Source organism: Chiloscyllium plagiosum, unplaced genomic scaffold, assembly GCF_037043375.1.
Source record: "Chiloscyllium plagiosum isolate Xiang-an unplaced genomic scaffold, Cpla_swu_hap1 HiC_scaffold_1, whole genome shotgun sequence".
Lineage (NCBI taxonomy): Eukaryota > Metazoa > Chordata > Chondrichthyes > Orectolobiformes > Hemiscylliidae > Chiloscyllium > Chiloscyllium plagiosum.
The window spans coordinates 105032153-105059432 of NW_028270139.1; the positions used below are offsets into that span (position 1 = coordinate 105032153).

General features: G+C 40.8%; 1 protein-coding gene across 4 annotated transcripts in view; it reads right to left on the reverse strand.

Moving 5' to 3' along the window:
* Nucleotides 1-27280, reverse strand: part of setbp1 (SET binding protein 1) — a 306474-nt gene that overhangs the window by 87572 nt on the left and 191622 nt on the right. For all 4 annotated transcript variants that reach the window (XM_087989586.1, XM_087989591.1, XM_087989595.1 and 1 more), the window contains exon 3: nucleotides 652-4201. In XM_087989586.1, the coding sequence (XP_087845712.1) occupies nucleotides 652-4201 (3550 nt within the window). The remainder of the gene's footprint in view (nucleotides 1-651; nucleotides 4202-27280) is intronic.

Here is a 27280-nt window from a genome sequence, read left to right on the forward strand (position 1 = left end):
CTGTATCTGCAGTTTCCAATACATTTTCTCATTTATGTACATGTGATCCATCATAAATCAAAATTTCCCAACAAAGAATTCATCACAAATACCAGCCTCTCAATCATGACGCCCCAAGCTGCCATAACTAGTTTGAGATAGAGATAAACTGAAAACCCTTTGAGATGTTTGAAGGACAAGGGTAGTGAAGACTGTATTCTTTTGCCAAGTTAGGAATAGTGATACAATAAAATGTATCTATCACTTCGCATGTATTACATGTAGATAACTTACTGATAGGTACAGGTCCATCTTAATGTATTGCTTTGGTTCAACCATGTCTTTATAAGCTCAATATTTTCAATCTCTTTAATGAAATGCAATTCCTAATAATTGTGACTCACATTTTTGTGTACCGCATTGGCTGTCAAAATTAACTACAATGATAAGGGAGCAATTTTACTACAATTTCAGAATTCCACTTTAAAGAATAATTCGACTTGAACACTAGAGTCCTGATTAACATACGGAAATGAAGATAAAGTAACATAATTCTGAAACTCAGTTTGCTACCTGGCAGATCATATCACATACCTTAATGTCTGATCAAAATTATCTTAAAAAACTAATTGATCACTGATATATTTTAAAGATATTAAAATATATAACTACCTGGTGCTGCAGGGGTATTATATGGATTTTGCCCCCAGTCCTTCCTGTTAGTCCTTAGCACTGGTCCATTCTTCTCCCGATATGATCCAAAACCCTCAAAGTGCCTTTTTCTACTCCCACTTAATTCATTTTCCCGCTTCTCAGTCATACTACTTGCAGACTGCAAATCCCCATACAGGTCGATGGAGGTCTCCCGTCTTGTACGGGTCTCAGTACTTGTGAACCTTCTTACACAGGCATCAATTGACTCACTGACAGGATCATTTTTCTCTGTAGTCCTTGTCCATTGTGGCAAGTCAGAAAAGGCCAATTTTGATGAGGCTTCCATGTCAAAGATATTCTTTGATGACTTTTGCCCTGTTGGCTCAATATACTGCTGCCTCAGCTTCTCCTTGGGTTTTCCTTTGTCAGCACCCAATGTAATATCTTTGTCACAGCCATCTAGTTTCTGATGCACTAAAGTTTTAGCAAAATCAGATTTGCACCCAAAGAGCTCACCTAGGTCTTCTCGGGACCCAATGAGCCGGTCATCTCGATGCTTGTGTTTGTGCTTGTGTTTGCGCTTATGAATTCGGCTGCTGGGCATCCCAGGGCCACCACCTCTTTGTGACGTTAACGAAGGCTGTACGGTATTTAAATCCATCCCTATCGAAGGCTGCAAATGCATGGCGTGTTTTACCTTGTGTTTGGCAGTGGTTGGCATTTTTAAGTGGGAGCTGGCATGGTACTGGGGTGGAGGCATCGCTGGCCTCATGAAGGGGGTTGATGACCCAAGTGCATGAGACAAGTAAAAAGGAGCTGAATATTGCCCATAATACCCAAGGTTCATCATACCTGCAGCAATAGGCATTGATGTATAAGGCATGCCATAGGGTGCATAGTAACTCCCGCTGGGTAATGGGTACCCAAAACCCTGTAAGAAAGGCACCTTTGTCATAGTCTCTTGGGCTTTAGGAGGTCTACCACGCCTTTTCTTGGACTTAAGATCAGCTGTCCGGCGAAGATAATGTAACGGATCATAATGAATGTATGGCACAGGGTAGTAATGATCAAAATTGACCCGAAAAATACTAGGATAGGGGTTGTCAGCATAAAAAGAGTAGCTTCTGTGAGATATGCGGAATACCTGGAACTTTGCAATTAGTTCCTCCAGATCTGCTATGAACTGCAAGTCATCCCTATTCTGCATCTGCAGGCTTTTCCTCTTCCGTCTATGCTTCTGTTTCTTCATACTTTCATGAAGACGGTAATCATCTAAGAGCAGGTGTTTCTGTCTGTGACTGTGTTTTCCTTTTGCACCAGGACCCACAACTGCGCCTTCTGAGGGATCCAGTGTGCAAAAGTCAAAAGAGTATTTGCGGCGTGATTCTGTACTCTTCTCCGCTTGGTCAGAAGTGCTGTTATTGTCTGTCCCAATTCCACTATCGCTAGGTATTGTTTCCTCGCTGTGAGACTCACTGATAGGTGACAGTGTGATCTCCTTCAAAGAAGCTGCCTCAGATAAATGAGAAGGAGAGTTTGCCAGGAGCCGTGGTGGAGACAATTTCCAAGTGCTTGCATGCAAGCTTTTTGGGGTTTTAATAGGAAGTGCACTGATTGGCTGAAGGTTTGGCATTGCCTTTGACTCAGATAAGTTGGTCTCACTGCTGACAGGGCTAAGGTTTCCTGTAGGCCCCATGACCTGGCAAGGTGACGTTTGGGCAGTGGTTGGTGACACTGCTCCAGTCAGCTGTGAGCCGAAAGGCACAGTTGGATTTTCGGAATGGGCAGAAATTGGCTTCGAATACTTCTCAGCACCTTTGTTTCCGTTTTGCTGCAGCTGTACCATGGCTTTTGGTTTTCTTCCTCGTTTTTTGCCAATATAAATAGTCCCTCGCTTGCTAACATTGATCTGTTTCCCTAACTTGCTCTCAAGCACAGATGAGATTGTTGAAACAGTACTAGAGGACTGCACTTTCTTTTTCAGCACTGTGTTATTAGAACAGGACAGAATTTGATTTAAAATATTCTTCCGTTTCATGGTTTTCATTTTATTGATAGTTTTGATTGTTTTCTTATCCAGAACATTTATTTTCCCATCTTTTTTGGGAAATGATGTTTCTTTAGGCTCTAAGGTGACAGAATCCATTGGTATCAGTTTAGCAGGACTTTTTCTTTTCTTTTTCTTACTGCCGTTAGGTGAGTCACAACCGATGGGGCTAACTGGGCTGCTGGCAGCCCCTTCATGTATCGTCTCAACTGTAAGCAAAGGCTGCTTCTTTGGTCTTCCCCGTTTCTTCTTCATAGGAGTAATGACTGTCAAACTATCCGTGTTCGAATACAGTGGACTAGCAGGAGTTATGGGATAGGCAGAAGGAGGCTCTACGACTGTATTTTCTTGCTGTGCAACACTGTTTTCCTTCAGAAGACTTAAGGTTTTACATTTGGCAGAAATGGTGCTGTTTTTTGTCGAATGTTTCGAATGCTTCATTTCTGTGGAGCCCCTTCTGCTCTTGGTAGGATCTACAAAAACAGGTGATGCCAATATTGCTGTCGGTTTCCTAACCCGATTCCCACTGTTTGAGAGGTCAGCTAGTTCACTAGCTCTGCCCACCGCTAGACTGATTTGACCGAGTTCCTTCTGCATACTTCTACTTTGCTGCTTGATTACTTTGCTGCTGACATGACTCTGGCTATTGCTTCCAGTATCTCCAGCATTGGGAAAGTTGTTACTTACAGTATTTTTAACATTTGATTCAGCACACGCTGGTTCTGATTGTGCGTTTTTGTCCATGATTGCTTTTGATAGCCGTCCTTTTCTTGTTCTGGTGCCAGGAGACACTGCAGTCTGTGGTTTTATTGGGATTCTAATCATAACAGAACTTGAATCCTTGTCCTGACTACTCATTGTGTTGGGCCTGCTGGGAGATGCTCTCGATGGTAGTTCGGTGTTTGCACTGAGACCTGCTAAAATCTCCTTCCTGCCTTTTGCAGTTCCATGCAATTCTAACTGTGTTCCCTTTTGACCATTTTTGTCCCACCCAGCAGAATTATTCCCTATCTGGTTTCGAGGGCACTTGGTGTCTCTTTTGCAAGATTTTCCTGTTCCACTGCCACACAGCTGCTGGTCTGTGGGGTCTGAATACTCTTTGCATTTATCTGTTGATTTTGCTAGGTTAGCTGTCGATTCTGGGTGACCAATGGACTGGGACAATTTAGTCGTCACCAGGCGGTTAGCATTGACAATGGTTAGTCCAGCATTTCCATTTATAAACTGATTCCAGGTACAGCCAGGAATAGGCCTTTTCAATTGTGAACTTGGAAAGTCACAGAATTGATCTGAAATGGAATTTGTATTAGCAGTGCTTGCTATTTCCCTTCTGGCATCAACATCTGTTGCATTATTCTGGAAAGTAGGGGAGACCCCAGACGTTGCAGACCACTCAAGTTGGAGCTGATTAACTCTCTCCTGGTACTTTGGTTTCACACCGTCAGAACTGAAGTCATGATGTAATCTTGAGGGAATCTCAGGGAATCGCACTTCAGGTTGGCTATGAGACCTTGATGGACCCTGTCAAAAGAAAAAGCAAACCCTTTAGTAAAAGTGACCTTTTCCTATGATGAATTACAGACAACAATAACATCAGGCCAAGAGAAAACACAATCTATATTAAGAGGCTCAGACATCAACAGAGACGATAAAACTAGAGCTTGAACAACTTCTAAATATCATCAACATTCAGAGCTGATTCAAACCTTGAATTCATCTTTTGATGCTGGTTATTACGTCCAAACATACCTTTATTTGTTTTAAAAAAATGACAGTATGATGAGATGTAGCACAGCAGGTTGACACAACAACCCAGTGTGTACACAGCGCGAGCTAATGCTGCCAGTTCCTCAAAGAGTAAGTTTACAAGCCTAGTCATCGCATTATAGAGAAGCTGCTAGTACTTAGAGGTCAGGACAAATGAAAAGGCTAGATCATTCTTAGTTACTCTTTCACATTTCCTAATGCATGATCACAAATTGGTTTTACTAACAGCCCGCTGGGAGGATGAGAATGGCAGACATTTGATCAGTCTTCATGGCTACATTTGGCTGACTCCAAAGAAAAAAATATACCAAGGAAAAATGGTATTTGATGGCGCCAAAAACATGTCCAAAATAATGTTGCACTTCCTGTTGTCAAAAAAGTCACAAGATTATCCAAAATATTACATGCTGTAGTAATGACATCAAATATTCTTGGTGCAAGATTAGCATTTAAAATATAAAAGTTGACATTGCTGGAGTGCACCCAGTTTAACTGCTGGTATGTGTAACTATTAACATACTACCTTTGCAAAATGGAGCAACACAGAGTGTAATAGTACCTTTGCAGAGAACTTATACTGCATCAGTTTATATTCCCTGTGTGGGCTCACTGGGGACTCGGGGGGCCAGATGAATCACAGAATCCCTTCTCACAGACTGAGCATCTGAATGGCCTCTCCCCCTGTGTGGGCTCATTGGAGTCTCAGTAGGTGGGATGAATCTACTGTCCAGTTTGTGTAGCCTTGAACTATTTACATGTGTAATTAATCTCAATCATGTCTTTGACATATACAATAAGACTAACTTTGGATTCCCCACACCGTAAGATGAAGTATCCAATCAAAATACATCATTTTATAGTATTCAAGTTATTTAAATTTGTTTAGGTGCAGTTTAAATAAAAATGAAAAAATATGTTATTGTCACTATGCACAGAATCTAAAAGATTGGTGCAAGAAGACAACGTATAAAAAATGAGGGATAGACTACCGCAATAACTACATGAAAATATGAGACTTCCTCTGAATAAAAAGAAAACACTGGTGGACACCTCTTGGGCAAAATGGCCTCCTCTACTGTTGGAAAGTCAGGGGTAACCCCACTTCTGGAAGTGGAAACCAAGAATGGAATTTCTTAACCTCAGGCAAGTAACTAGCTGAAGCGCTGGAATTTATCATTTTATGGATAAGGTCCTATCCACAACAGCTCACATCAATTAAATGGCCAGCAGCTCATTCTTTTCAGCAGTGTCCTTGGGGAACACTGGCCACTGCTGCTATCACAGCGGACTAGACAAGCCATTAAGAAGCAAGCCTGGGATCACAGTGAGTTTCTAGGCTCATTACAGCTTGTCAAATGGGCCCCGTCAAATGGACCCAACAAATGGGGGAGGGGTGGGCAGTTGGAGCTTGAGACATTGGTCCTGAGGGCAGCCGGTGAGATCTTTGGAGGAGGGGGAAGTTCCCCATTAGCTGCAGGGTGCCACAATTTGAGGCCATAAGACCACAAGATATAGGAACAGAATTATGCCATTCGGCCCTTCGGGTCTACTCTGTCACTCAATCATGGCTGATATGTTTCTCAACTCCATTCTCCTGACTTCTCCCCATTACCCATGATCCCTTATCAATCAAGAACCTGTCTATCTCTTTCATAAATGAATTGGCCTCAACAGCCCTCTGCAGCAATGAGCCCCACAGATTCACCACCCTTTGAAGAAATTCCTCCTTATCTCAGTTCTAAAGGATTGTCCCTTCACTCTGAGGCTGTGCCCTTGACTCCTAGTCTCTAGTCGAGAAAACATTTTCTCCATGTCCACTCTATACAGGCCTCTCAATATTCTATAAATTTCAATCAGATCCCCCCTCATCCTTCTGAACTCCAAGTAAAAGCCCAGAGTCCTCAACTGCTCTTCATATGATAAACCCTTTATCCCTAGGATCATTCTTGTAAACCTTCTCTGACCCCCCTCCAATGCCAGCACATCGTTCCTTAGATGCAAGTTCAAAACTGCTAATAATATTCCGAAGGTGATCTGACCAGAACCTTATACAGCCTCAGCTCTTGCATTCTAGCCCTGAACCTGCATGTTAACTTTAAGAGAATCCCGAACGAGGACTCTCGACTTCCTTTGTGCTTCAAATTTCCCAGTCTTTCCGCATTTAGAAAATAGTATACAATTCTGTACTTACCAAAGTGCAAAGCCTCATACTTTTCCACACGGTATCCCATCCATTTGTTTTCCCACTCTCCTAACCTCCCAAATTCTCCTGCAGTCTCCCCAATTTCTCAACACTACCTGCCCCTCTATCTATCTTCGTATTATCTATTGACTTTGCAACAACATCCTCAGTCTTTTGTTCAGATCATGAATGTATAACACTTACCCCTGCGGATCCCTTTATCCCCACTCTCTGTCTTCAGACTGAAGTATGCCTCAATTTAGGAACAAAATCAAGGCATCATCAGCAATTTGACACAAAATATGCCCAAACTTGGGCCCATTTTGAAAGCTGTTTCCTTCTCCTCTTCATTCTCTGAACTAGCACAGTGTTTTCACATGTAAATTTTTAAAACAAAAGTAGTTTTTAATTATTCTTTTATATATTTAAGAGTGGTAGCATCAATTCACTGCCTGTAAATAACCTGACTTTAACATTAGAGCTGGAAATGTGTTGCTGGAAAAGCGCAGCAGGTCAGGCAGCATCCAGGGAACAGGAGAATCGACGTTTCGGGCATAAGCCCTTCTTCAGGAATCCTGAAGAAGGGCTTATGCCCGAAACGTCGATTCTCCTGTTCCCTGGATGCTGCCTGACCTGCTGCGCTTTTCCAGCAACACATTTCCAGCTCTGATCTCCAGCATCTGCAGACCTCACTTTCTCCTCAATGACTTTAACATTAGGATCACAGGATCTAATGGGATTTATGGAGTCGGTGGAGGGGTAAGGAAATATCACTCCCCTCACCACCAACTGAAGGATAGTCATTACCACACACACCAGCCTTTGAAAGGCCTGTCCCAGAGAACGGTGTACAGAACAAACAGGTTCCGATGTGACTTCAGCCTCTCAATTAACAGGATGTCCCACCCTCGACAGCGGATAGCCAATCCTATTGGCTGGCAGCTCTAGCATTCCCAGCAGTACCAGGGTTCAGTAGTGGGGTACTGCTGTTGGGACCACAATGAGGTGAAGGAAGAAGAGGATATGGTCACTGTAGCAAAGCAAGTCTGCAGTTTTCAGGTATGGAGAGATGAGAGAACATGGGAGGAGAAGAAGGGAATGGGGAATAGGGATTTGTGGGATGGGTGAGGAATAAAAGGGATTAACATTTTTCAGGGGCAGGATGGAAAGACCCCTGATATATGCAGAACATCTACCTTCTTGGATTTATTTGCCCTGCTTTCTTTCTTCCTTTTCAAAGAAGCCCTTTCAAAAATAGCCTTTGCAGTGCGGCCTGCCTGCTGCTGTCTTCCTTTAATGGACATAAAGAAGAATTGAGGCCCATAAAAAAGGCAGTAAAGGTGTGGGACAGGCCCATGAACTGAGACCGTGTGCCTTGCTCAACCCCAAATTAAAGCTAACACACTGGGAGTCGAGCTCCAAACAGACTTTACATGTTTCCCCCATCTCCAGCGAAAACATACCTGGCAGGGGATGTAAAATTCAACCCAAAATTACTAAAAGCCACTTTTAAAATAATTTACAAAACTATTTTCTAGTTAAATTGAGGAAGTCAGTTCCTTTTTAAATATTTTGCAAATTGATTCAGGCCATGCATATTTAATTTGGAGCCTCCCTGAAAGCCAACCAATGAGCTTCATTGGCAGATATTCACCCTTTGGAGGGTGCGACCAGTTTTGTCGGTGCACCCTGCTCCCAAACCAATGTTTCCAGAGCCAGCACAAATTGTCTTAAAAGTAGAATTGCATTAATTGCAATTTGTGCTTAACATGTCATGATCTTTGTAGCACTTATGACAACATCATGTGAATCGTACAGGAAAGAAAAAAGAGCAATTAAGTGAAAGCTTCAGGCACTCATGCCATAACATTTGCCAAACTCTGTAATTCTGAGCATTTCACTTCTAGAACTATCCAACAAGTGGAATTCAGTTTGGCAAAATATGATTTTCAACTATTAAACAGAATTCCAAGCCAGTAGCATTATTCCCTTGAGACACACATACCACAAAACATGGAACCCCATTGATACCTGCCACAATGCCAACTGCCTGTTTAACACCACCAACAGTCAGAATTAAATTAATGATACTTTATCTCTTAATTTATCTTCTTTCCTTAAGTTACTGGCTCCTACAGGTGAACAATTCCACTGACGCTATCTGCACTCAACCACTTTCTTGAGGTCTGCTGTTCCTCTCATTATGGTAAACTATAAAACTTTTCAACTCCAGATCATGTCTAACTTGGACCCTATCCAATTCATACCAAGTATCCATCCTTTTCTGCAAAGATCACTAGACAGCGACCAGGTTCTCATGCTTGTTGTGTTTCTCTGAGCCCAGGGGTGATAGAGCTAAGTATAGATCAGCTGATACAGCCGAGACAGGGAACAAATGTAAGGACATGCATTGCTCTGAACATCTTTGTACCACATCAGGAAATCATTTTACCCACAAGATCATCAAGGGATCTGTGGCTTATATTTTACACAGAACAAGCTGTGCGTTGGAAACCAGAGAAAGATGAAAACAGAGTTACTTGGTGCCTATGAATCATACGCAGTTATAACCAAATTCCAGTATCAAATAAATGGATTATATTTGATTCCAATCAAACTCGAGTTTTATTTTTACTTGTATACTTTGAGAATCAGCCACACTTCCATCTGAGCAGTTTATTTCTCAAGCAAAATCCTTATTAAGAGCCCACGTGAATTGAGATAAGCTGCTGGTTAGCGTGCCTATAATTGCTTCCTGCTGTGATTCTCAAACATCTGAACCATGGCTCTATTCATTTGCATATATTAATAAATTTAAAACTTAAAACAACATACACTGTTGATTGTTCTTCTAGGTTAATTACAACATGCTCTCCATGTGGAGCCATATTGAATGCAGTCAGATGTTCAGGGCCATCCATCAGCGATTTTGTTTTTTAAAAATTAATAACATTAGTGACTGTGTCCTGATCTGCAGCAAGACACCTATCTCCAGGGAGCTAGCCCCCTTTAACACCCTTCTAAAAAAAATGATAAAAAAATGTTGTATGTGAAAATCACTTCTTAATCAAAAATACCACACACACAATGATTTTCAAATATTTTGCTCATGACTGATTACCACTGGAAACCTATCTTGCTCTTTCCAGATACTGTTGGAGCCTTTGGGTATGTATAGGATTTCTGTTGCACTATAGATCTCCATCAGCCTCTTCACTATTCAAAATATTTGATATTTGTTCTGATCTCAAACTTTAGATTTCAAGTTATTTTCTTGAAAAAAAATGTTTATTATATTGAAAGTTGCAAGAATTGATTTTAAAAACATGTTATTTTCAAAACGGTATTAAAATAATCAACATTTGGTTGCTGAAGTTGTAACAGCTACTTACAGGATTGTTGACAGCCTGCAGAATGCTGGATTAAATCTTTTAGCTGACAAATATCAAAGTCTGACTGTCATAAAGATAGGTAATTGTCTGTAAAGTTAGCCAAACTGCAGAGTGAAATGCACTTCACTGTCTGATTTTTCACAGCCGTGACTATTTATAGCACGGTTTCTTCCTGAAGGGATCATTTCAAGGCCTCTCAAACCCACAGATATGGTTGCAGATATCACAAGTTAATTTGGAAACACCCCTGCAATGGTGGCATGGCCTGAACTAAGTGCAATGAGGGAGATGGGGGTCTGGGTGGAGAAAGACAGTGGGGCAGAAACCAGGTGATCAGGCTTAAGCCACTCACCTTGTCCTTGTCTTCAGAAAGTAAACACAGAACAAAAAACAGTGGCTGTTCCTGCAAATCAGTGGAGCTCTTAATCTAGCAAAATCGCAGAGAAACTGAGAAAAGAAGATTTATTACAAATGCAGCCAGTCATCTTCCAGCGGTCTCATTATTTCTGAATACGACAAGCTGCTGCCGCACTCTGGCTTTCCTACTCCTCCCCCACCCACCCCTTAACTCTCACACTTAGCATGCAGTACATGTCAGAAAAGCTGTAATCGGGCCAATAAAAATGCCTGCATGTTCACAGGGGTCACAGTGATGCAGTTGTTTGGTTGTACAGTCTATCTGCTGTAGTTGAGTTTACTGAATTATACCAGCTCTGCTATGGTTCTCCAAAACACACAGCAAAAAAATGATTACAAATGACATCTGAAGCCTTAATGTTAACCTTTTGTCCTGCTACAAGACTCATTTGGACACAACTATCAAGTTAATTAGTAGACAAGGCAGCTGCTTTATTTAAACTGCAGAATAGATCAGCATTTCTCACACCTCAATTTAATGTGGCACAATTAAAGGTTTTGTTTTATACAACAAGATGCTCATACTGTTTTTATTTCAAAAATGCAGCTTTCATACCCAAATAAAACAAAATTAATCAAACTGCTGTAACAAAAACATGTGAAAGTGTTCTTATTTATGCACAAAGGAAGCTGTTTACAAAGACTAGCAAGAACTTCAATGGGCAGGAAGTGGCTGCAGCTTTCTGTTGTACCCATAAATACTGTTGATTCACCATCACTCCAAACACAATCTGAATTTGTACGCAATTTCAGGTCCCTCACTCCATAGTACAAGATAATAGGGATTGTTTGTTCACGGATGTAGTATCAGAAAAACTGCTTGACTGCTCACACCTGCACTGGTACCCAGGGCTCTCCAAATTGTCAATGACTGACCCCCTTGTGACTGTAAGGTAAAAATGCCATTCTCAGATTGGTTCCTTAAGTTGGTTAACATCTAGTACGAATTAATGTCACAATTATGTACTGTTTACAACAGTTTCAAAACCACTAGTGGCCAATTAAAAGCAGAGCTAAACCACTAAACAATATGATTTGATCCACTTTCTCATTAGGAAAACAGAAAACACTAAACACATTTGAGCTGAATTTTCATGCTTGAAGTGGGAATCAGGAGATGGGATTAATCCTGCATCTCATTCCCATCTCCATTTTGACTCGACTGGAGCATGGGATTTTCTGGAGTCAGGATCAAGGTAGCCCAGGTCTCCATTCCCAAACAAATCTCAGTCCAGTGCTTCTGATGTAATACACATACACACATGCACATACAGTTCAAATGTCTGATCATTTTAACATCACCCCCAGCCAATCCCCACAACCTCCACACCCATTATCCACTTTATGAACAAAACCCAGAACCATGTTACAAGAGTTCGGTCATGGAGTCATAGAGATGTACAGCATAGAAACAGACCCTTCGGTCCAACCCATCCATGCCGACCAGATATCCCAACCCAATCTAGTCCCACCTGCCAGCACCCGGCCCATATCCCTCCAAACCCTTCCTATTCATATACCCATCCGGATGCTTCTTAAATTTTGCAATTGTACCAGTTCCTCTGGCAGCTTATTCCATACACATACCACCCTCTGCGTGAGTGTTGCTGAATAACTGATAAACCAACATTGCCCTCAAAACCTGCTTCCCTCCTCACTCCACCGCCCCTGCAAGTCCAAGTAAACTTTATAAAGCAGCTGTGTAAACAAAATCAAGCATATGTAATATCATTAGGCAGTAATTTTGTATCCTAGAGCCCATGAAACTCTCCAAGTAAAATAAGAGACTCCTTAAGAGGCCCTTTTGTGGTGCAGTGCTTCTACCACTGGACCCGGATTCAATCCCAACTGTTCCAGAGGCGTATAACAACAACTCTGAGCTGGGTGATTAGAAAAATAGATTAAATGAAAAAAAGAGACTCTTCAAACTAGCTGTGCAAACAAAGCTCATGTAGCCAAGAGCCCACAAAACTCTCCAAGAAAGCAACAGACTTCAGAACTGTTATCTCAACAGATGTCTTAACTGAATACAGAAAACAGTCGGAAAAGAAAAAGCATTGACAAATAATTATCATACTAGGCTAACCTTTCAGTATTAAATTTAAAATTTTTAAACCTTTTTTTCCATTTGACATTTTTAAACTCATCTAATGACTTTTCAACATTTACAATGTTACTCTTTCACTTGTCACCTTATCAATTGGCTCAAGCAATAACCTGATAAGTAAATTGTTTAATGGGTAGCTGCATCTTCCAATCACAATTTGGTCATGAGTCACTTTAATGAGCACAGATTTAACTCATGTTTTAACAACACTTCAATATGAACAATATAGAAGGCAAATTATTTCTTCTGCCTTTTAAATTGTGCCCATTTCAAATCCATGGTTCACATTTCCATGCTGCTTGTATAAAACTTAATAGCTGCTAAAGTCCAGCCATCTCTATGGAAGTGAAGAAACATACTGGATCTTGAACTGTCAACAACAGAATGCTGACCTGTGCCTCCTTAACAGGAATAGGCAGATTCCAGGGCCTTCTCGCATTTGCACCCTCAGGAAAATAGCTAAGAATGAGAGGTCTGGGTGAGTTGCTCACCAAGTATTTCTTTTGCGAGCATGCCTCAGTTTGGTCATGATTGGGACAATGAAAATCTGGCCACAAGCATAAGCCCAATACAGTTGTCAAACTGTTGCCTCTGACATTTGTGTTTGTGACACGTCTTTGAAAAATGGACATAAGGAAAAAGCTTTTTAAGGTTTAACTTCCCAACTGCAAAAAATGAAAATCAATCTGAATGGAAAACAGGTTGTAATCTTCTAGTCTATATTTTAAAGTCTTGCTTAATTCCAATAAAATCTTAAGAATAGTGAAACAGAAATGGCAAAGATGTGCATTAACATTTCAGCCACAACAGGCTAAGGTAGGGCTAGATAGCCAATGTTTCAGATGTGAAATAAATAATGTTTTGACTACAGGATGTTGACTTAAGATCCCTGTACAAGGTTAAACAACATTTTTGCTTGTTTGATCCAGTTCTAGAGAATGGGGAGTGAGAGGAGTGGATTTAGTATTAAAAAGGCATGTGTTATAGTTAGTACCAAAAACAATAACTTTAGTCTTCCATTTAGTGATTTACAAAATGTTATAACCCATCATGGACTTGATTTCAGGCAGGAATCGGAGTATACAAAATGCAGTCAAGAAGCAGTGATGCTATCTGGAACATCCCCAACCATATGTGTAATAATGTGGAGGGCAACAGGAAGACAAAAAAAAGAGAAGGACATGAGTAAAGCGATCCTGGCACTACACAATGCAGGGCAATCAGAATCCAATGCAGGAGTTGGAATAGCTGCAACAACATGAATGGATTCACACACAAGTAATTCAAAGGAATCTGATAACAGAGAAGACCCTTAGAACAGGATGATATTACAACCGCAGAGAATGTTGTGAAAAGGTCAAGGAGGAACAGTCAGACAGGGAAAAGTTAGAAATATAAACGAGGGTTTTCAAGAACAGAAACAATTCATTCTTTTTTCTATAAAATTTATTAATCTAACCAAGATTCAGTGCTGAGCATCATGTTACCAACAGCACTTCCTTATTTCTTGTTTGGAGTTATGGCTCACTGACAACCAACCTAGCAGTTCAATAGCATGCCCAGAAGATTGAGTTATTATTTAGTAACCCAATATTGAACTCTATTAGAGTTTAATACAGATGTTAAAGTCAACTTTATTAAGGTCAATTGAACAATGTGCAGGTAAGAGATACAGGGGTGGATATTCCAAGAAGTGGCAATCACACACAAATTGCCACTCTTTTTCTTTTTAATGTACCAAAAGAGCTCCACATTTCTGATGAGATTCCTATTAGGAGCCTTTCAGAAATACTAACTTGTACTTTCATTCTGACAGGTTTCTCAGTGCAGAGTGAAAGCCAACTGGCTGCTCTATACTGTGATGTAAAGGTTCCACATCACATGAAGCCACTTTGACAGCTCCTAAGAATGCGTAAGTACATAAGGTAAGTGTGATGTTGGTTTCCAGGTGGTGATGATGTTAGGTGGGGAGGATGCCAGGTAGATTGGGTGACAGTTGAATGGCAGGATAGAGTGCCAGGTGTGGAGTGTGTCAAGGTGCAAGATGGTAACCAGGAATATTGCTGAAGGAAATGCATTTGATGTGGTGCATATGGACTTTAGCAAGGCTTTTGATAAGGTCCTTCATGGCAGACTGCTCAAAAAGTAAAAGCCATGGAATCCAAATGCAAAATGGCACGCTGGATCCAAAATCAACTAGGAGGCAGGAAGAAGAGTGTATTGGTAGCAGGATAGTTCAGTGACTGGATTTCTGTTTCTTTAGAGTTCCATTCTGTCACTTGCTATTTTAATACATTAATGATTTAGACTTGTATGTAAGAGGTATGATCAAGTAACACACAGATAATATGAAAACTGGCAGGGTTATACATAACAAGGAGGATAGACATAAATTGCAAGAGGCTATTAATGAACTGGTCAGGAGGGCAGAGCACCAGAAAACTTAATTCAAATCTAAAAAGTGTAAGGTAATGCACTTGGGGAGAGTTAACAAGGCAAGAATTTACACAATGAATGTAGGACCCTGTTATTTACTGTATCCATTATTAACCCTTGATTGCATTCTGTTTATTCTCCCCGAGCAGTCAAAACTAACAAAAGTGTCTGTCTCAATAACAACTGAGAGAATCTTAACAACAGAATTAAGTTCAAATAACTTAAAGCTGATTAACTTCCCTGTGTTGAAACAAATCTGTGATCATGCTGTGATTAAGCAAGTTGTTTCGGATTTATTGAATACAATTCTGCTGCAGTTGGTGAAGTATGAAAGTAGACACTAATACTCTCTTTAATAATAGGTTTATTTACAGAATGCAGAATTGCTTTTGTCAGCTTCCTGCCTAGTACCCAATGTCCCAATAATCTTTGTTTTCTTTCAAGTAAAAATATCAAATTGAACCAAATTAAAGCAAATTAATGAGTGACAGTCCCTTGAAGTGGCATTGTGATACACCTATTGAGTTTAAATGTTTAAGTAAAACTTAAATTTGGGCTGATATGTCATGGTGGACAGATATAATGCACTCAAGACCCAATGGTGCTCACCAGCGATGGTGATGTTACAATGGACACTGTATTGTTCCTCTCATGGACACCTGGCGGACACGTAGCCACATAAGAGAGTGATTGGCTGGGTTTAAGAATCTCCTTCACAACAAGGCCCAGGAGCTGCCAACATGCCCAACATCCTCTGCACCGGCTGTCCAAAGATCAAACATTTAAGCCTGAAGTGCAATAAAACCCAAGGAGCAAATAGCTCAAAAAATAAAACAGGAAGTCCTTTTTAAGTATGTGAAGTATTTAATTAAATAAACCCACCACCTCTGTACCTTATAACTAGTCAAGGTAAATGACCATAGTCTTACCAGATGTAGGGTTGCTCTCTCATAAGATAGACATAACTGGTGGTGGTTTAACCTGAGGGTCACCATGTCTCAGGTGAGGGGAGAGGTTGGGAAGGAACATCCTTCACAGTAACCTCAGCTGCTGCTGGAATTGAACCCACACTATAGGCATCATTTTGCATTGCAAACCAACTGAGCTAACCACCCTCCAATAACAACGTGATGACATACCACTAACAATTAAAACACACAAACAGAAGTATTGAAAAAGGTGTTCGACGCATGTATTTGGTTGATATGTAAACAATTTGAGGGTTTATGAAATCATAAAAGCACTTCTGCATAAATCAGTGCAATAGGATAGGCCTATCCAAATGCTTTACATTCACTGCAGATTGAACATTTGGATCCAGACCTTATGATCAGACAGAACAAATCACAATTAAACTTTAGAGGAGTTCTCTGGGCCAGGAGCTTCTCAGCTGAGTTAGTCTAATCCAGGGTAGGAATCCACTTAGACAGCAACAACATGGATTGACTTTGAAACCATATCCTCTTTTCATGATAATTCCTGCCATATTCCAGCATTTAAAGTTCCTGAAGCTGTCTTCACAGCTACTGAGAGAAGGTCAGTGTTTAAGTTAAGGAGCAAGGTGCCAGATGGTCAGTGGGTACAAGTACCAGGTGGGTGAAGGGGAGAGGGAAGTTTCCCGTGATGAATGGGGAATCAGTTTGTTATCTAGGAGAAAGGACACAATTTCATTCCCTGATGCTTTCTGGGGAACTTTTAATTTAAATCAGTTGAAACCCCCAACATCTCTGACTCTAACTCAGAACTAGGGACATTTTTAGGAGGGTTCCAACTTCAGGGTGATTGCCCATCAGAAGTTTCACATTCCTGGGCAAATTCTTGCATGGCAGCGGTGTCAGGACTTCCACATGGTCCTCAGGCAGATCTCCTGTCTCTGACTTTGCAATCACAACATTCCTAACAGAAGATCGGGGCAAGATAAACATTTTTCCACAACAGGCAAATGTTAGAAGGGAAGGAAGCTGCTTCACACTCCCTATAGTGCAGATAGAGGCCCTTCAGCCCATCAAGTCTGCACCAACCTTCGGATCGCATCCTATCCAGCCTCACCACATCTCTGTCACTCCACATTTAGCATGGCCTGTCCATCTAATCTCTGAACACCTGGCAGGAACCCACTCAGACATGTGGAAAACATGCAAAGTCCACACAGACAGTCATCCAAGGCTGGCATTGAACCTGGGTCCCTGCTACTGGGAGGCTGTGTCACCCTAATTTGAGATGAGGTAAAACTTGCTGAACCTGATGTGACTTGAACAGATAATCTTTTGATCTTGCTACCACTGCGCCACAAACTTCAGATCCATGCTCCTTTCAATATCACAGGCTGAATTCCTTACCAGGGTGCAAGGAAGGAGGAAATATGGTGGGTCCCAACTGGATGCAGCACCCTCTGTTTTGAGTTATCTACTGTTTAAATTTCTCCTCTTTCCCCCTCCTTTAAAAAGCTAATTTTCTCAACACAAAGCTTTGAGAGGTAAAGTTTGAAAACAGCAAATTGGGACTTGTGCTGTATATTTTCAATAAAATACATGTAGTTTTTTGGAATATTCAATGTCCTAGAAACACGGTTACTGCAATGCATCTTGTAGCTGGTGTGACAGTCTTCTGCCCTGTAAGACCGTGGTTTGCATTGTGGTGCTGAACTCTGTGACATGCATCATTTGGTGCAACTCAGGAGGCCCACCTAGGAATAACAAGTTCCACTGTGTATCTTGCAGAAGATGACAATGGGTGAAGAGGTGCAATATTCACAGGTCCTTGATTCCTCCAAGCTTTCTCCTCACTTGGTATTCTTGCACCGAAGGTGTGAACTTCCAGGAAGCTGTGACTCAGTGGTCAACCAAGCACATAGAAGATCTACAGCTAGGCAACCGTCACCCATCTGTTGACATTATTGGCTTAGCAACGAGTTTCATGCTGATGGAGGTCTGCGTTGCTGACCCTGTTCTTTCAAATTCAACGTGCCAGGGACACATTTGAAGCAATGAAGGTTCAAACTGTTCAACCTGTTCTTCTGCGCAGGATATGTTCACTAAAGTTCAGGTGTCATGACTGTGGAAGAGTGTGTTGAAGATATTAGGAACAACAAACTGTTTTTAGATCTATCATCAGATATATCAAACTGAGCCAACTGTTCCTTAGTGCCTTTGATATCAGTCTTTTACTAGAACTGATATGCTCTGGAAGCAAAGATTTAAATCCCATCTGCCTGCTGAGGAACCCTTAGATTTCTCAAACTACAGGTATGTTGTTTTATTTGCATCTCAAATCGGGGGGGAGGGGGCGGGGGGATAGTTGGCGGCAGAGGGAACAGTTGAAAAAAATATACGTCATCTCTGCTCAGCCTGCTGATCTTGCCTCTATGATGTGCTAATTAAAACCCTTCATGGCATCGAAGCATCTGCTGACAGCTGTTCAATGAAAGGTGTTGACTCATTTAGACTTCACTGTGTGATAACATATTATAACTACTCCAGTCAGCTCTCATGCAAACAAGGCAAGAAGCTTCTATAATTTTTTAAAATTTGTAATTATCTGAGGTGACCTAAAATGCATCTTAAGTCACACAGATTTTTCATCAGCATGGGTTGATTTTGGGGATGGAACATGATAACACACATGCTTTAATGGCTTTAAAAACAAAGCAAGTTAATCAGTGTTCTGACTTCCTGCCTGTTAGATAAAGAGGCCATGGGGACTTTTTGATGTCTCTATGCTCCAGGTTGAGATCAGTAGAGACTTGAATAACTGTATGATTTGCATAAATACATATAATGAAAATCCTGCTGTTCACCTGAATAAAAGACTCTCACATAGCCTGGTGCATAGCTTATCTCTCACACATATAAGTTCTCCAAGTGGTATCAGACTACAGCCTGCACTGTAACCCGAGGGCATCAGTGATTGAGTGCAGCGAGTGTTGGTTGAATAATTTGAAACAAACGGGACCAGATTCTGTGAAATAAAATCATGCGGAGTAACCTTGGACCACTATTAAGGTTCTTAAAAAATGTCCCAATTATAGAATAAATATGGCATTATCACATTGTAACAAATATCTCAGGATAAATAATGAAGGAATGTAGAAAAGATTTACTGGAATGTTGCCAGGCTGGAGAATTGTAGCTACGAGGAGAGGCTTGGGTTGTTTTCTTTGGAATAGAGAAGGCTGAGGATTGACATGATTGAGGTATAAAGTTGAAACTTTATTGCTGGAACAGCACAGCAGGTCAGGCAGCATCCAGGGAACAGGAGATTCGACGTTTCGGGCACAGGCCCTTCTTCAGGTATACAAAATCATGAGGGGTAGAGATAGAGTGGACAGGAGGAACCTGTTTCCCTTAGCAGAGAGTTCAAAAACTGGGGATTCAAGCTTAGTGGCAGAAAGATTAGAGGGAAGATGAGGAAAATACATTTTTACACAGAGGGTGGTGGGTCAGCAATTTGTTGCCTGAGTTAACGGTGAGGGCAGAGATCCTAAACTCTGGATCTGCGCCTTAAGTCCTGTAAACTGTAGGGCTATGGGGGCATGTGCAGAAAGATGGGATTAGAAAGGAAATCTGCGGTTGGGAAGTTAGGCTGAATAACCCCCTTCTGAACTGTATAAGATCTATGGTTCTGTGGATACTAACATTGTTCAGAATATATATACACAGTTTTCTAAGACAGCAGCACATTACAAGAAAGGGTACAACACTGTCCTGAGATTGAGGTTTCTAATTCTTGGAGAGGTCAATGCATTTCATAAATATTTGATCTTGATGAGACGAGTGCATTTCTTTTTGTTATTGTTAATTTACTTATCTTGTACACATTCAGCATATGGAAAGATGGAGAAAGAAGACACTAAAGTACCATTTTTGCCTATCACTTTATACTGCTAAAAAGGATATAAAGTCAACAGCAGAATTACCATAAAAGCATACAAACTTCAACATACTTAGCTTTCACACTTATATTGTGTAGGAGGGAGTGGAAGAAATATAAAAAAAGACATATAACCTGTGTTTAATCCTCTGATATTCCCTGTGCAAAATGATAATTAACACCTCTCGTGCAATTTCATACTGGCTCCACATAAATAAATACATTAGCAGTTTTGACAGTAGAATTTTCCATTCAGCATTCTTTGAGTTCCCTTTGCATTTATGGCAAGACTGACATTAGCTTGTTGTACATATGGTACTGACATAATAACAATGTAAATGCTAGTGGCATTTTATGTACTAGGTTAGCAATGCTGGAAGGTGTCAAAACGCAATAGAAGTAAGCAACCATGCAGATACGAGAAGTGGTCTGTGAGAAATGATATCAGCCCATCTATAATTAATAGTGAGTGTAAAGCTGTCATTCTAATTGGAATCTGTCTCAAATATTTCAACAGTCTTCATCCACAAGTACAGGATGCATAATCCACACCAGCCTGGGAAAACTTGGGAAATAATACCCAGAGGGTCTTAGTTATTGTTGTGCATAAAACACTGAAACTTTTCACACAGATACCGCATGCAATTAGTAAAAAAAAAAGATGCTTTATTAAATTTTGACAAAGGTATTGAAAGAAAGCAGTGAAGAAGCCTTGCTTGAATTTTCATAGGATCTTGCTGAGATTAAATTTCTTACAGCATACACAGTTTTAGTCTCCGAACAAAAGGAAGGAAATTACAGAGAGAGTGAATAAACATTTCACTCTACTTACCCCTTAGATGAGGGTACATTTGCTATGAGGAGAGATTGAGTCATTGAGCTCTATATTCCATGAGGTTTTGAAGAATAGAAGATGCTCTCAATTAAACATGTACATTTCTTTCGGGGCATACAAGTTTGAATTTTGGGAAGATGCCTCCTCTGGCTAGGGAACCTAGTAGTAAGGGGTAACAGTCTCACAGTTTATTACCATCTCTAACTGCCCTTAGGACTCAGTAGATTAATAGGTCATTTTAGAGGCATTTCAGAGTCAACTAAATTATTTGTGTTGTGAGTTACCAGACCATGTAAAGATGGCAGATTTACTTGTCTGAAGGGCATCAGTGAACTTGAGTTATGAATTTATGGAATTCTCATCCCTGGGGAGGTGTAGATATGCAGGCGTTGCACAGATTTAAGATAGAAATCAATAGATTTTTGGAATCAGCAGGCTGAATTTTCCCCAAATCTAGCTGTTGATTCTAAGGGATTTCATGGTGAGTTTCTCTCTGTGAACTCAACAACTTTTCTCATGCAATTTTACAGTGCTCACCTCAGTAAGCATGCTTTTCTCATGCAGTCATGCACTCAGCAGGGGTGGAAGTGCTCATCGGGACTTTGTGACATTACGAGTGTGGATGCCATCTTCACATTCCATCCGCGTGCTGTATCAAATGCTGCCAGTCTAGTCCGAAGTGGCCAGCTGGGTCAGTGCAGGGTCCACAGTCGGGAGGTATGCTCAGCAACACTGCAAGGAGGTTAATGACCTTCTGTGCTCGGCATGACTAAGTACCAGCATCTTCTCTCTACCATCACATACTCACGCTGCTTCTGCTAATGTACCCATCTCTCACCAAAGCTCATGGTCTAACACTCTCAATACTGTATGAAACATCTTCCCTCAATGGGTTTCACCCCATCACTAAATTACAAAGCCTTCCTTCCCTCTGTGCTTCCTACTGACTCATTCAGGACACCTCACCACCTTTCACAACTAAGGATGGACCTGCCACCTTAGTACCTGACTGTACTAAGGTATACACACCTTAGCTTTTCAAACATTGCCATGTGGTTGAAGTAAATGCAGTGTATGTGCTGTGTAAGCTGCTGCCAGATGCTGTGGGTATGAAATTTAATGAGGCATAGTGCTGCACAATGTGTCTTTCCCCATGATTTTTCATTGCTGTTAAACATGACAAAGTACAGGTTTTCTATCTGCACTAAACGATAAGGTAATGCAAGACAGACATAATGTGATAATCCAAGTAAAAGTACAATGAGTGGATCTAAGATCTAACCACTACCCCTTGACATTCAATGTTGTTATCATACTGAATCCACTGCTATCAACATCCTGGGGCTTACCATTGACTAGAAACTCAACTGGACTCCCCACATAAACAGAGTGGCTACTAGAGGAGGTATAAGATGAATACTACAGTGAGTAACTTACCTAACTCCCCAAAGCCTGATGCCAATTACAAGGCACATGTCAGGAATGTGGTAGGTTACTCCCCACTTGCCTGAATGGGTGCAGCTCCACAAACACTCAAAAAGCTGGACACCATTCTGGACAAAGCAGCCCACTTGGTTGGCACCACTTCCGCAAGCATCCATACCTCCACCACTGATGCTCAGTAGCAGCAGTTTTTACTATCTACAAGATGCACTGCAGAAATTCACCAATGATCTTCAGATAGTACCTTCCAAACCCACGACCACTTCTATCCAGAAAGATTAGGGCAGCAGATACATGGGAACACCACTACCCGCAGGTTCCACTTCAAGCTACTCATCATCTTGATTTGGAAATATAGCCCCATCTCTTCATTGTTGTCGGGTCAAAATCCCAGAATTCCCTCCATTGTGGGTCAACCCACAACTGTTGGACTGCAATGGTTCAAGAAGGCAGCTCACTACCACCTTCTCAAGGGCAACTAGGGACTGGCAATAATTGTTGGCTAGCCAGTGACCTCTACATCCCACAGATGATCAAACAAAAGATACACACTGGTCTGATGCATGAGTTGGGTGTCCATCTCTGTGGGTAAAGCAGACTAGCAGCAGCAAAGTAAAATAAGATGCTGGTGATCACTCAAGTGAAGTAATGAAGTGCTGAAGTATATTATAAATTCGTCTGGGATGTGCCATGATGATATGGTGAGGGTGCTGCTTTGGCAATGCCAGCCTTTATGGAAAGTGCGTGCAGCAGTCACTGCTCATGGAGTGTGTTCAGAGAAATTGGGGAATGTTGGCCAAGGTAGAGACCTGAAGAAGAGGTCAGTGAGCTGCAGTCATAGTGTTGTACAGTGCAGAAACAGACCCTCTGTCCAATTCATCTGCACTAACCAGATATCCTAAATATATCTAGTCCTATTTGTCAGCATTTAGTCTACATCCCTCTAAACTCTTGCTATTCATATATCCATCCAGATGCCTTTTCAATTTTGTAATTGTACCAGCCTCCACCACATCCTCTAGCAGCCTGTTCCATACACACACCACCCACTGTGTGAAAAAATTGGCCCTCATGATTTTATGAGTTTTGGACTCTCCCATCTTTGGAAAAAGACCTTGGCTATACACCCTATCTATGCCCTTCATGATTTTAAAACTTTTATAAGTTAGCCTCTTGACCTTTTTTTAGGTAACAAAGGTGGACAAATCACCAGGTACCCAATCTGACTTTCACTCAAGTCATGAATTGGCGCTGTCAAGTTTCTCTTCACTGACTGGAAAAAGAATAACCAGTTTATAAATTTGGTGCGATTAGATAATAATGAGATGCGAATGCATGCAATTAGGTTTTCTCTGCTCACAAGCAAAACTCTGACAGCTGTTAAAGCCTTAGGTGGAAAGTCAACTTTTTTGGATACATAGAATCTCATTTTATCATTCTCGCTGCATTTTCCAAACTTTCTGGCGTTGCATACTTTGTTCAGAGGCTGAGAAAATCCAGGTCAGGAGATATTGGGAACTGTGCAGGAGGTTGAGTTGATGTCGAGGATCAACCATGGTCTGAGTGAATGACAGACAGCTGCCATGTTGAATGTTCTGAATGCCATAAGTGTTGAATGGCCCACTGTTGCTCCCATTTTTTTAAAGTTCTTGCGTTCTCAGATCTCCAACATCACAGAAAGTAGCTTTAGTTGACCTGATTCACTGTATGTTGGATCAAGAAATGCCTGAAGGCAAAAGCTATGGGCCCTGACAATATCCTGATTTGTGTTACGAAAGACTTATGCTTTAGAACTAACCCCCACACATAGCCAAGCACTTCCAGTACAGGCTACAGAAATGGCATCCATCCAATAAAATGGATATTTTCCCAAGTATACCCTGTCTATAAAAAGGTCAAATCCAATCTGGCCAATGGCCATATATCTAATCTCAATTATCACAGCTATGGAAAGGCTCGTCCAAAATCTTCTCAAACCTGCTGACAAATATGTGAGGTGAGTTCTAATAGATAACTGTTGGCTCCTGTTTTCATTACATCCTTAATTCAAACATGCAAGCATTGAATTGAAGAGATTTGGTAAGAATGACTTGACATCAAGGTAACATTTGCAGCATCAAGGAGACTTAGCTAAACTTGTATCAATGGAAATAAAGGGGAAATCTCTCCACTGATTGGAATAATACCCAGTTCAAAGGAAGATGTTTAAGGTTGTTGGAGGCCAATCATCTTAGCTCCATGATTTATTGCAGGAGCTCCTCAAGATAGATTCTTTTTCCCAATTATTTTCAGCTGCTTCATCAATGAACCTCCCAACATCATGAAGTCCAATCTGGGGACATTCACTAATCATCACCCAATGTTCAGTTCCATTCGCAACTCCTCAGATTCTGAAGCAGTCTGTACCCACATGTACCAAGACTGGGTGAGATGATACACCAGTGGCATTAGGATGGATTGCTAATCTGGAGTCCAAGGTTTGAATCCCACCATGGCAGATGGTGCAGTTGATTTCAACAAAACAAATCTGGAATTAAGAGTATGATGATGACCAGGATTCCATTGTTGATTGTCAGAAAACCCCATCTGGTTCACTAAAGTAATTCAGAGAAGGAAACTGCCACCCTTACTTGGTCAAAGAATTATAGAGATGTACAGCATGGAAACAGATCCTTCCGTCCATGCCGACCAGATATCCCAACCCAATCTAGTCCCACCTGCCAGCACCCAGCCCATATCCCTCCAAAACCTTCCTATTCATATACCCATCCAAATGCCTCTTAAATGTTGCCATTGTACCAGCCTCCACCACTTCCTCTGGCAGCTCATTCCATACACGTACCACCCTCTGTGTGAAAAAGTTGCCCCTTAGGTCTCTTTTATATCTTTCCCCTCTCACCTTAAACCTATGCCCTCTAGTTCTGGACTCCCAGGCCCCAGGGAAAAGACTTTGTCTATTTACCCTATCCGTGCCCCTCATAATTTTGTAAACCTCTATAAGATCTGGCCTATATGTGACTCCAGACCCACAGCAATATGGTTGACTCCTAACTGCCCTCTGGGCAATTAGGAATGTCCAACAGATGCTGGCCCAGCCTTCATCCTGTGAGCGAATAAAAACAACCTAGTCAACATTCAAACTTGGTCTGATTCGAACCTTGGTCTCCAGATTAACAATCTGTCATAATGCCACTAGTGTATCATCTCACCCAGTCTTGCTACATGTGGGTACAGACTGCTCCAGAATCTGAGGAATTGCAAATGGAACTGAACATTGGGTGACGATCAGTGGAAAGTAATATTTGTGCCAGATTGGGTGGTTATTACCTGAAACCTGAGAGAATCGAACAAGACTGGCCAGATTAAGTGCAGAAGTGATACTCCCCATGACTGGGAGTCCAGAACCAGCCATTACAGCTTCAGGATACAGAGGAGACTATTCAGGACTGAGATGAGTAGCAATGTCTTCACCCAGAGAATGGGGAGCCTGTAGAATTCTCTGCTACAAAGCCATTGAGATCAAAACATTGAATGTTTTCAAGAAGGACTTAGGTTTACTTCTTCAGGCTAAAGGGATCAAAGAGTATGGAGAGAGCACAGAAATGGAAAACTGAGTTGGATGATCAGCCATGACCATATTGAATGGTAGAGATAGTTCAAAGGGCCGTATGGCTTACTCCTGCTCCTATTTTCTATTTTTCCATGTTTCTAACCATCTCTGCCTGATAATTAATGACATTACAATCACTGAATTCCCCCAACATCAATATCCTCTCGTCACAACTGGATCAGAATCTTAAAGAGACCAATTATTCAAACACAGTGACTATAGGAGCAGGACAGGGGCTGGCTATTCTGTAATGAGTGACTCACCTCCTGACTCCCTAAAGCATTTCCATGATCTACATGACCTACATATTGAAATATACATTACATATATTTTAAAAATATTCAAGAAGCGCAACACCATCCAGCAAAAGTAGCTCACTTGATTAACACCACAATCCCGACCTTAAATATTACTTCCCTTAGCCATCAGAGCACAATGGTACCAGTATATACCATTTACAGTGGCTAAGAGCTAAGACCCCTTTAATTGCATGACTTCAATCATGTAGAAACACATTGGTAAAGTGCCATGGAATATTGGTTCTCTTTAAATCACATACTGTCTTCAGTTGGAAATATGTCACTATTCCCTCACTTCCTTCATTGTTGTTGATCCAAATCCTGGAACAGCACTGTGAAAGTACTTCATTTCTTAGACTGCAGCAGTTCAAAACAATTTTAAAAAATGCATCCACACTTTCCTGAGAGTCAATTTGAGATGTGCAATAAAATTTTGGCTTGCCAATAATTCCTATATTCCAATAATCAATTCCATCTACTTTATTTTAATGTCTCCCAACTTTTGGAAGGATATTGATTCTTTGCAGAGGATGTGCTCATGGCATCAGCCATCTAGTGACATCCCAAATGATCAAGTCAAGACAGTCAGTGACCATCACAGGCGATGTGATCAGATCCTCTTCTGACTTATCTTCCATATATCTTCCACTTATCTTATAACTGCATGGTCCTGCAATAATCCTAACTGGTATATTTCCCACACAGATCAAACATAGATCAGAAGCAGCAGAAATCTGTTATTTTATACATTTGACAATATACTTTATGTAAGTTTTTCTTTTTATTGATTTTATTATATACAAATATTTGTGTAAATTTACAAATAATTAAGTATCTACTATTAAATATGAAAACATGTTACAAATTAATTTGCCAATGTGATGATGATCTTGGCATATTATATTAATTGTTAATTAATTAGTGAAAATCTATCAAGATTGCAAACAATTATTACTTCAGCAATGTCCATCTAGTTTGATTTTTTTTCTTATAAATGACATAATTCGACAGAATTATTCTGCTCATCAAGGTGAAGGATGGGAAACCCAAGAACAATTCTGTTTTGGAGCACTCAATGACACTGTCACACACTTGCCAATCAGTTTTCAGTTAAATATAATTTAATCCCAATTTTTCTTCATTTCCCACATCAAATGCCTTTCATGTCTTTTGGAGAGATTATCCATTCATTGCTAATTTAAAGAATATTATCAACAGTTCAACAGTTTTCACAATTAACTAC